The 12,309-nt window shown below is 45.8% G+C and overlaps 1 protein-coding gene across 1 annotated transcript in view; it reads left to right on the top strand.

Annotated features, from left to right (window-relative positions):
- xirp2a (xin actin binding repeat containing 2a) overlaps nucleotides 1-12,309 on the top strand; it is a 37,993-nt gene that overhangs the window by 1,295 nt on the left and 24,389 nt on the right. The window contains exon 2 of the mRNA XM_053417122.1: nucleotides 11,945-12,044. Within this exon, the coding sequence (XP_053273097.1) occupies nucleotides 11,945-12,044 (100 nt within the window). The remainder of the gene's footprint in view (nucleotides 1-11,944; nucleotides 12,045-12,309) is intronic.

Below are 12,309 nucleotides of genomic sequence, written 5' to 3'. Positions count from 1 at the left end.
CACCCGGTTATTTAAGACCTATTTCGGGGAGCGTTATGGTGAAGCAGGATTTTAAAAATAACCTTGTAATTGGTGTGTCAGCTGCTGCAGGAAGCAAAGTCCTCCGTCAGGCCGCGGCAGAGAGAGAGAGAGAGAGACGTGGATCTCTCAGAATCAAATCACATCTGGCTCCTGAGATGAAAGCTTGTCACAGATTACTGGTTAATGAGCCACATCACTGAAGCACACGATTACATCTCCTGAGGTTTTCTCCTGCTTCCTAGTCCAGCTCCTATCATCCTCATCCTGGTCATCACACGAGTTTGGGCTGGACAGAGTCAGACGATACGAGCTGTGCTCTGGGCTCATTATGTCTCACTGACCATTATCTACCTGCAGCTTCCATTAGGAGGCTTTTCTCAGGGTCACTGGAGGTCGTTCGGCTCCTTTTTGTTTCTTGTGTTAAACCTGGTAAAGCAGCTAAAGCACGTATTCTTATAACAACATGTTTTTATTATAACTATGGATCATATGACAGATAACGTTAATGGGAAAGAGGACTCAAGTGTTTTCTTCTAAAATATATTTTACACTATGGTTCGGGTTGAGATGATACTTTATGTTTGACTCACGTTCCAAACATAAACACGTATCACGTATTTTTCTCGTTCGTGCAGCACTGGCCTTGTTGTTTCTAACTTCTTATTTTAAAGTGTCATCGCTTATCTTCATCTTCAGTTGACTTCACGTTGAAGTGGTAGCTCCACATCGAGGAGTTAGATCCGTTTCCCATCTGTTCTTATAGTTCCATATTGAACCTTTGTTTATATTTCTGTGTAAATAACAAGCGGTGGAGCCGGTCGTCATGTCTGTCACACGCCTGCATTGCAACACATGCTCCATCCTGGAATTGTGTCATGCCGGCCTGTCCCTTTCCCAGTAGCCGGTGTTAATGGAGCATATGGGCAACGCTCCCAGATTCCCAGAGAGAGCCGAGGACTGCAGCTCTGCAGCCGGCTGCTTATAAAACACAACCTTCCACTCATCTGTGAGCCGGCAGCTTAATATTTGATGATGCGCCTTATTTTTCTTCTGTGGCCCATTTCATTTATTTAAACGGTGCAGTGTCATTGGACGGCCAGCCATAACAAAGACTGATGGCTTCCCAAGTGGTCGCTCAGCCGTGGCCAAAATCCACAGCATTGGTGGTGGGGGGGGGGGGGGGGGGGGGGTCTGCATTTCCAACAACTGCACATATGTAATGATGCAACAATTTATCTTGAGTGCAAAGAGCGAGTTTCTCCGCTTGTGTAGCCGGGCCGATCCTCCAGGGACGCCGGCTTGTGTTTACAGCATCTGTCTGACCTTCTGGTCATGACTTCACACACACACACACACACACACACACACACACACACACACACACACTCCTATCCATGAGACAGATGAGGCCTCTGCTAATGTCACATCTGATCATGCAGGGCGGGGGGGGCACACAGCACACACACTCATTTACACACATGCACAGAAATAGGCCACTAATCAAGAATGTCTGACATTTGCACTTTGTAAACTTTCCATTATTTTGTTCCAGCTCATTAAAATGTTTGTGCATAAATTAGAGCTTACATAATTTAAATGTTTCTAATACTCCTGACCCGAGTTGGCACCCACTCATGCTGTGATGGCCCCTGTTGCCCAGTAGGTGGCAGTGTAGCGTCTGGCAGGTTGAGAGAGGGCGGGGGGGGGGATACATTCTCTGCACTTGAATCAGGAGGTTACCACAGCAACCTGGTGTTAATTTGAGCAATTTACGATATTTTTAAACATATTTTGTATTTTACTGCCTGTCTAGAAAGAGGTGAGGACCCAGACGCCACTTGAGGAAAACTTTAATTGGACGATTAAATGTCCAGGTTGAGATTTGACAGAAGGGACAGGGGGACAAACACCAGGGGAATGGAACGTGGAGCCAGACGAGACTAAAGCCTTGTCCCCACATGAGGCTTCATTTAGAACAGATATTGGAACAGTGGCCAAGAGAGCTCAACACATGCAAATAGGAAATTAAAATCATGCAAATTAAGAAAACAAATAGACAAAGCATTGAGCTACAGTCAGGCTCATCACATTTTTTAGGTCCTGGAAACATTTCTGGTGTTGTTTTCACAGTTGTCAGCGTGTTGTTATTCAATAGTGGCCCTGCTATTATCAGGTGAGACAGGCACCTGTGACTGTTGGTGATGAGGTGCAGCAGAGTCTGGTATGAAGCCACCATTGTTGTTGTTGTTGTTTGAGTTCTGACGTTTCATTTTTACATGCTCACATGGAAACTGCAGTGTTTGCAAATGTGCACTTTGTAAAGCTTCTGTTAAAATCTCAGTGTTTGTGACTCATTTAGCAAAATATCTGACAAATGCACAATGACACGGTGAAACTCATTAAGGCAATCAGAGATTCATAAGGAAATAATAAACCCAAGGGGCAAATAAAGATAAATCCTAATGTAGATTATACCTTCAGACTCAAAAGTACAAATCACAAAGTTGTTACCTGTTTGGTTAATTGAGTGAAAGGATTTTGAAGTAATGATGTTGTAATATTTCTCTGTAAAACTTTAATGCGACACCTTCAAAAAATGACCAGTATGCAGAAGCCAAACAGTGTGTCCTCATCTTTCAATGTGACACCCGAAGGACAGAGGGACAGAGGGAGTGAGGGACAGAGGGACAGAGGGAGTGAGGGACAGAGGGAGTGAGGGACAGAGGGACAGAGGGACAGAGGGAGGGAGGGACAGAGGAACAGAGGGAGTGAGGGACAGAGGGACAGAGGGAGTGAGGGACAGAGGGACAGAGGGAGTGAGGGACAGAGGGACAGAGGGAGTGAGGGACAGAGGGACAGAGGGACAGAGGGAGTGAGGGACAGAGGAACAGAGGGACAGAGGGAGGGAGGGACAGAGGGACAGAGGGACAGAGGGAGGGAGGGACAGAGGAACAGAGGGAGTGAGGGACAGAGGGACAGAGGGAGTGAGGGACAGAGGGACAGAGGGAGTGAGGGACAGAGGGAGGGAGGGACAAACTCTCTGTGTAGAAGCAAAGAAGGTGACCGACTGAAAGCCTCAGACTCCAGTCGCAGCGTGCTGCTAGTTGTTGGATGTTTTCCAGAAAGAAAAAAGACAACCGATCAATATGCAGCAGTGTTCCTAAACGCACTTAATTAAATGTTAAATAAACTAAAAGCCACAATGTGTCAGTGAGAAATTGATCCAGAGTTGATGAGGACAGGGACGTCCTCATCAGGTCCATTCAGCTCGTAAAAATTCCATTAACTTTTACCCGGCATCTCTTTCGTCTCCGTTTCACAGATTCAAATCTTTTAATGGAGGCTGCGGCGTGAGCGACACGTTGCTGCTCCTCGGTGCGATGATGACTGGTTGCTCACCGTCCTCGGCTCGGGGGGGTAGCTGCACTCGTCACGTGGGAGACCCCCCCCCCCCTTCACTCGACTGGCTCAGACCATTCACTCGTCTATATCTGCACTTTCTTTACGCTCTTTAAAGACTCCTCTGCTCGGCTGTCGACGCTCGTTAACACCGACCTTCTTCCCTCAGTGGTAGCATGAGCGTATTCACTGTAATGTATGATAATCAATTTCCATAGCTGGGTAATGAATGCATCTCTCTGGGCCTTTTCCCATACAGACATGCTGCGTGACTCAGATTGTCTTTTCTCTAACGCAGCTTGACACCCAACGCCCCACAAGAGCATATGTGTTCAACAATTAGCCAAAAAGCTGCAGGCTCTCGCTTTCAATCATTTATTGTCGTTGCCTCGTGCGAGGGCAGCAGCTCAACGTTTTTCATCTCTGCCATTCATCGATGCCGTCGCTCAAACGGGGAAGAAAAGGTTTTCAACGCAGAAATGAACACATCATCAAACCTTTAGGAGCAAGAGTAGAGATTACAGATTCCTCTGGTACAAACCAGAATCCACAACGATCTGGACCCGAGTTCATAAACCATTCAGCATGTTACCCGTTAGGTATCCGCCCCAGTGCAGGACACGGTCACATTCAGTTTCATCTAAACGTCCGGACTCTACGTGTCCCTCCACCTGCACGAGCTTGTGTTACACACTCACATAATTATAGATTCAAAAATCCCCAGAATATCAAGGAGGCATGCAGTATGTCATCCGATGTCAGGACCGAGATTCAGGGTATATTTGGAGAGGCTGAAAACAGAGCCGGATCCTGAGTCGCCATGTATAAATAGTGGTGAACATTGGGGGGGGGGGGCACGGAGCCTGATGAAAGAGACTGAAACATGATTTACATTCAGCGCGTACAAGGCCGCATTGTGAAAGAGAGGCAGAGGGTGAGGAAGGTGAGGGTAGAGATTCAGAGTGAATCAGCGGGGGGGCTGTGAGAGGGAATCCAAATGAAGAGCAGGTTCATTTTTGAGCAGGTGAAGCAGGTGAAGCAGGTCAGCCTCATCAGTGATGATCCGATTCCTCAGGCTCCTTCTCAATCTGCTCTTTTCTGGATGACTCTGGCTCCAGGGAGACGAGTGTGAGTCGGTCTCCTTCAGCCGAGTTGGAGCTGTGACCGTCAGGAGAACACTGACACAACACATGTGGGACATATGTACAGATTATGAAGTATAAATGCGTATTAGGACCAGAACGAGGAAAACAAATACTAAGCTTTGAGAATAGTCGTAATAATACGAGAATAAAGTCTATTATGAGATTGAAGTTGTAATTTAATGTGACATCTTTCTTGCACAATCTGGTTAAAGCTCTAATACACAATATTAACAATGTGGTGCTGATGTGTGTACATTGTAAGATTATATATTTTATTATTTTTGAATAATATATACTTTCTTTACTATTCTAGTGATATTACAACTGTATTTCTGTAAATCTCTGATCTTTTTCCCCTAAGTGGTCCAGTATATCATTATTATTATATGAGGGAACATATTTAGTGTACTTCATTATTCATGTACATGTATCGCTGTTCTTGCAAATTTCATCATGAACATGATGTTATGTGATATTAATGTAATTGCCTTTTGAAGCAGTTATTCAGCAGCTATAAGCAGCTCATATAGAATCACACCCAGTCATTAACCCTCTCTCCTTTTCACTTTGACTCATACTTTACTTTGTGTACACAATATTTTGTGTTTTAGTTTTGGTCCTTTTGCTTTCTCCCGTTTTTTTTATTGAGTTTGCTAATCTACTTAATTAAATTCCACACATCATAGCCCCTTTAAATGTCTGATATCATTATCTATTATATAAATACAGATATATATTCTGGTTGAGCAGCCGTCCAGTCTGCGTTAATCATCCACTAATGTCCCCGTTAGCTTCCCAGCAGTAAACACACAGTGCGGCCCATCAGCTTTAAACTCAATCACTGGACGTCAGTCAGAGTTTAATTTTGCTGCTGCTCACTGGATCTGGGTCAGATTTGTCTTTTGGTCCCCCTCCTCTCCCTCGACAGCCTCCACTTTGTGAGCAAGGCACTTAACCCTGTGGAGATGCAGGATGAAGCACTCAGACGCCGGCTGAGAGCTGGTGTTACTGGGCATGTTTGGTGAGTAGAAGGGGCTACTGACTCCGATCCATTGTTTTCTTGAGGCCCAGTGGCACCAGAGAGCGGCCCAGTGACATGAATCATCATCTTTACATAATATTTGGCTCCAGAGGTGTTTTGGGACCCTGAGGAGGAGTTGCAATTCGATCTTCATGAACTCTTCAGCTCCCTTTGCTTCCCAGTCCAGTCTTATCATGAAGGAGCAGCCTATTCTTTCCTCGTCTAACCATCTTCTATGATGCTTTGTTCCTTTACATCCTTTAAATCACCCGGTGTAATCATTTTAATTGAAACATGGAAATAGAGATCTACGTTGCTAATACACTGGACTGCCCCCTGGCTTTCCTGTAGTGAAGCTGCCTCATGAGGGGCGTGCAAGTGAAGCTAAAAATAGCAGCAGGGTTAGTCATCTCCTCCAAGCGCTCCGGTGAAGCTGCTCGTGTTGGCCAGCAGCGGAAGGCTGTGGCTGTACTGGGCAGATCCCAGGTGCAAATGTGTGAGGATCAAACAGCCGGGCATGTGAAGGTGAACTGTCATGGCTGCACAGTTGGTTTTAGATGTTTGGGGAACACAAAGGCAAAGAAAGTATTTGGATTTGAAACTTCTGTTCACACATTTTCCTGGAATAGATGACATCTTTGCCAATCTGACCTTTAAAGGGTCGAAACAGACGGAGAGTCCAGAAGTGAATAATTAGTCGACCTATTAGTTTCTGTTGCATTATCCTTCTAACTTTATTTTCCCTCTTCTGTCAGAAAAACTGCTCATTAAAATAAAAAGAGCTGCTCCACTTCCTCCCACTATCCAGAAGTGAAGCCAAAATATCCTGGATTTCAACGCAGCCATCTTGTGAGTTTTGGGCGAGAGTCTGCACAGAAGCATTCTGGGAACAGAGCCACAATACGAGGTTGACCAATCAGGCGTCTACAGTACAATCATGCAAAATGACAATCAGGGAGCTCTTAAAAAACTTTATTTTCCATCTGTAACTTTAGCGGTTAGCATCATTTCTGTCCCAGGTTTTTTCCTCTTCTCATTGAACAGATTTAAAAGAGATAAAAACACAAAGCAGGATCGACGCGCTGTTTGTCAATAGGATCTTAGGGACTTTGAGAATCTTTGACAGGACAGAGCCACGAATGCTGCCTGAGGGAAAACTCTGACTAAATGTTGCATCATGTATTAAAAAAAAAAAGAACTAAAGAGACTACAGCACAGAGCCGCTCTCACCAGCACGGGGTGCGATGAAAACACATCAGCGAGATTTTTGTGTGTCAAAAAACTGCCAGGGAGGAAAGTGAAGCACAAGCTGTGACCGGAGCAGCAGAGCTCGGTGCCCTGGGCTTATCTCTCCAGACAGGCTGTTGTAATGGAGAGCTCCAGTATCAAAATAGCTGTGCTTTGTTTGCACGATGCCCCTTTGAGCTTCGGAACGCTACATCTCTGTTTGTTCGTTTTCTTCTGACCAACTTATTATTTTCCTCCGACTCCGTCTGGGGTTTCAGTTTTTAGTTAATTCTTTCTGTCCCCTCTCGACATCTGTGTCCCTCCGCCTGTAGGTCATCAAGTTTGTTTTCTGCCTCTGACTGTTTTCTGCCTCTGACTGTTTTCTACCTCGTGTAAAACCATTCTCTGTCTGTCCGATTGCTTCTCTTCTGTTTCTGGACCGTGTCTCTTTTGTGGCCATGTTTGCCCATGAGTGCTTGAAATATTGATGTGGGCGTCCCTCGCCATGTCTCTGTTTAGTCTAATGAAGACGGCCAGTGGAGGATTGAAAACCGAGAAATAAAAGTATTTGTAATTGCACTGGAATGCAGAAGGCTTATGGCACCAAACAAACCAATGTCCAAAGAGTGGACGCAGAGAGAGAGAGGGAGTGGAAGTGAGGATGAGCTGACCTTCGAATGAACAATGCCTCTGGTTGCATAACAGCGATGAAGAGGAGGAGGAGGTGATAGACGAAGATGATTATCCTTGAGATCCACATTCAAGTCTGTGATGTTTTTAATTTTGTTCATCTGTGACGTCCATTTAAACTACTCTAATGGATCCGGCTGCTGATCTTCCACAGATGGATCCTGTGTTCAGTGTTGCAGGTGGTTGTCTTTCAACCATGATCCTCTGAGATAAGGAAAAAGACTGATCTAATCATTTTCTAGTTGCCTGATGAACACACCAGCTGCCTCTGCTTCCTCTTCCTCACCAACGTGACTGGATTGGCTGGTACCTGCACTTCAAACCTGATTTGATTCGCTGGTGCCTGAAACCTTATGCAACATGATAATATGATGTTTGATTTTGATGGGGTCTGACTTCAGCCTGGATCCACCGGTCAGGCTGTGGTGGCCTGAGGTGCTGCAATTCAAACGTTATCTCTACAAAGTCCTGCATGTCCAACTTTGCCATGATGCTCTCGGAGCCTGAGGTGTTGTCTTTTCAGCGAAGTACATCCGACTCGTGCTCTCGCTGCTGCTCGCTTTGTGATACGGACCCGGGCGTCAAAATATACCAGGACATGCAAAGCTTCACATGTGTGTGTTGTAGAGGGACGCGTCCAAAACATCTGGATCCTCAGTGGGACCCAGCGGATCGTTTGCTGCTGTGGAGCCTCTTGAGAGGAGTTCCAGAGCAGGCACTCGTATGTTGTGCCAGCCAACACTTTCACAGCTTTCACAGCCAGTTGCATTCGTTCCAAGAGCCGTCACAGGGAGTGTGCATGAGCCCGCACTAACTGTACAGTGTCTATGTCCACCAGTTCACCGTGGACAAAGAAATCCTTAAAATGAAGGACCCAGACTCGACTTCTTTTCTTGGCAGGGTCCCTCAGCCCGTGGCCGTTCACCAGCCAGAGCTCCAGTGCTACTCCAGATACACATGTGCCAGAAGGCTGGCACTGGTACAGCTCCACAAACCAGTAGCCCCAGCAGCGAGATGCTTCCTGAAACCTCTAAATGCAAGATGTGATGACTTTAAAGATGCTTTCAGACACATGCACTGAGTCAGGTGCTGCTGAAAATTCACTGCAAGCTAGTGAACATGTTGATGACACTTTGAACATGCAACTCAAAATTGAAGAAACTAAAAGAATAAGAGAAGCTAAACAAGTAAAGATGCAGACGGAAGAAAGGCTCCAGCCCTCACCCGAATGTTTCCTGCAAGACAACGCTGCAGGAGAGCTGCCTCAGCACAAAGAGGGAAGAGAAAGGAAAACAGAAAGAGTTAAAGTATGGATGAGAGATAAAGAGAGTAGGGAAAGAAAGAAAGAGAAGGAGCAGTGTTTAAGAAGTGCATTTCATGGAGGTGGACGACCCATCTGTGCCAAAATGTCACATCTGATATGGAAACCATGGACCCTATCGATTCGAGCTGCTCCAGCAGATTCACCAACTCCCGCAAAAAGCACTCGGAGCAATTTCCGAGCTACTTGAGAGCGAAGTAGTCAGGTGGAGCCGAGATGGGTCGACGTGGGACTAATGCAATCACTGCTTTAACCTTGAGTTTATAACCAGATTCAGGCTTAATGCTACTACACAACGCACCATCCAGAGTCCAGAGAAATACAAACCTCAGGGCTCAGTTCTGGAGTAACTGACTTATGAGATGGACATTTTCTTGACGGAGGATGACACGTGAGGGGAGAGGGGGAGGACAGCTCTCCCCCGAGACAACCCCCTCACAACGACCAGGACGTCAAGTCTGACCAGTAGGTACGAGACAATTAGAGTAGAATGGTTCAGTCTGTCAGGCCCCGGGGGGGGGGGGGGGGGGGGGCACATGGGCGGTTCCTTCACACCGTGGTTCCACCGGCACCGATCGGACCGGCCTCTCTGTCACACATGAAACGCTCCCAGATGGCCTGAGCTGATTTCATTAGCTGAGCTCCTTTTTAAGAGGATCATTTTTTTATTTTTTTATTCTTTCATCGGGATTATCTCTCGTGACAGGCCGGCACATTTAGACAGATCTCACCAAGCTCTGTCCCTTATTAACTCTGTCAGTCTGTTGGACATGTGCGCACACACACACACACACACACACACACTCACACAGATACACCACCACCCTTCTTCCTCCTTCCTCGGTGGCAGCATGTGCCAAAGAGAACATATGGCAGGGACTCAAAGCTCGGCAGCACTTGGTGACGCTCGTATGACACATTTCTCTTCTGCTGTTCATCTGCTTATTATATCTCATAAAACTGATCTCGTCTGATTGGGGGAATCGTAAAGCACGAGGTATCTGTGGTTAACTCAGATATTAGTCAAATGAACGATCTGACAAAAGCCTTTCAGAAAACTGACAAACAGTTTTCTGAAAGTCTCTTATGTTGTTGTACTGAGGCTGAACCTGAACGCCTTCTTCAATTTTGTCTCAATCGATACACAATCCAGTTTAATATGCCGCTGCTGACGCTGTCCTCTTGTTCTCTGCGGCTTCACGTCCTTGACCAGCTTTGTAAAGGGCGTCATTATTTTTCGTCAACAGAATTGCTGCACATTGTCAACCTCTCTGTGCACGCTGTTTTTCTCTGGCTCTTTGTGTGGCATCTTCTAGACAAGAAAATCAAACAAAGAAAGCTTTTCTTTTGCCGGCAACACAAATAACTTGGGGCCAATTTCCATCTTAATCTATTTCTGAGAAACCTGCTTATTCTCAGCTCTCAGATTGCGAGCTCTGTTGTGCTTTTGTGCCAAATGTAGCCGTGGGATCTGCTCACCGGTGTGGAGGATAGCTCAACATGGTGTGGTGCTAGAAAACCAAACTAGATCATATGGTTTGTTGTCCAAGACAGAGCGAAAAAGAGACAAATTATTAATAATATGATTATTTATTTTATATATGAAAAGTCATATATTTCAAAGATTTCCTGTGTGAAAAAGAAAGATAATAATGAAAAGTAGTGATGGTCAAACGTGACTCTGCAGAGGTTTATACACCCGACCTATTGACACACTTATTTAGCATATTTCTTTCTGCTCAGTTAATTGACGAGCAAAGTGTTGAACTGTAGAATCCTTGATGCTCCACTTTAGACACCGTGGAGATTTGGGCTCATTTGCTGTTTCTCTCTTCCTCACACACGCAGCTCACAGCCAATCCTGCAGTGGGATTGTTCCATCTGCTGGGGTGCATCTTAAAAATATCAATTTAATGTTTCGAGAAAAAAAAACAGGTTCACACCCACACACCACATGCATCATAATTCACAGCACACGTGTAAACAAGCTCCACGGAAAACACCAAACGGAGAGAGATGGCGTTCACATCTGGAACGAGCTGGGATGAAGGCCGACCAGCACAAACTCACATCTGGCCGATAAAACATACTCACAGCTTGTGCACCTAATCCTCTCCTGAGCAGAGGACCATGTAGAAGAGGTGGTTTAATACCAGAATTCAGACGGGGAGCACTGGGGAGCTGTGGTCAGCAGCCAGTTTGAACGTTTGCTCGGTGATTTGACTTTCATTTGATGTGAGTGCGACTTCAGCAAGAGGGCGAGAATAACAGAGGCAGAAAGAGAGAGATTGTGTTTACTACCCTGTTTTATCACGGTGTGTGTGTGTGTGTGTGTGTGTGTGTGTGTGTGTGTAGGGAAATATGGGGATTTGTTAAACAGGATTTCTGAGAACAATGTTTTGTCCTTTGGCGCATTTTTTAAATAAAGCTTGACACCTTCAGCAGATAGGAGACTAATCTGTGTGTGTGTGTTTGTGTTTTTGTGTGTGTGGGGGTGTGGGTGGGTAGGTGGGTAGGTGGGTGGATTGCCGTGTGTGGAGTTGTTGCATGTTTGTTGTCACTCTGTGTTGACGCCCAGCAAGAAGCTGTCAGAAAAACACTGCTCTGGGGAACACATTTGATTTGCAAATGAAAGAACACACACGCACATTTGCAGACACACACACGGTTCTATATGCGCACACAGACACAGGTGTGTTTGTTCCCCACGGGGATGATTTGCACCTGAACAGGCGTGTTGCTCAGGCTGAATCCAAAATACTTCCATGGGAAAAAGCATGAGACCATTTTGTGATGGGATTAAACCTGCAGCAAAGCTAGTACATTATTATACAAGTACTTATACACCAGGCTGGTAACACACCTGTATACACCAAGGACATGTCATTCACCAGGCATGTACTTTTATCAGGTCTCAGATAGAGTGGCTCTATTAAAATTCAACCAAATGCTGTTTGCACTAACTCGACTGTTCCAAGGTCAGCACTCTTTACACTCGAACATGTGACTGTGTGTGTGTGTGTGTGTGTGTGTGTGTGTGTGTGTGTGTGTGTGTGTGTGTGTGGTTTTGACCTCTCCAGGTGTTTCCTCTGATAGCTCCCTCTCTCTCTCTCCTACCAGGAAGTGACAGCCGTCCCCAGCTCCCCGTCCAAACGCCTGACGTCCAGTATTCTCCCGTCAACAGACCCGACCATGGCCTCAGCGCAGGACGCCTCTCTCTGTGAGTACTTTCTTGTTTCGGGGGCAAATGTATCGTTTAAAAAGGGAGTTTAAAAGTTTAGAGAAAGTGTTGTTGCAAAGCCGGATGTGTTTAATCATTAGTCCGGCGGCCGAGTGTTTGCATCGTGGTTACACTTCACTGTCAAGCCAACGACGGGGGCTGCCGACTGGTTAATGCAGTGTTCGGTCCCATTTGTTCTGGGAGATAACCCTGTGGCAGAAAGCAGCTTTTGAAAACTGGAGAGTTCTTTGCCAGATAACACTGT

The sequence above is a fragment of the Pleuronectes platessa genome, chromosome 24 (assembly GCF_947347685.1).
Source record: "Pleuronectes platessa chromosome 24, fPlePla1.1, whole genome shotgun sequence".
Lineage (NCBI taxonomy): Eukaryota > Metazoa > Chordata > Actinopteri > Pleuronectiformes > Pleuronectidae > Pleuronectes > Pleuronectes platessa.
Note: the sequence above shows the minus strand (reverse complement) of the source record. Positions and strands in the feature narration are given on the sequence as shown.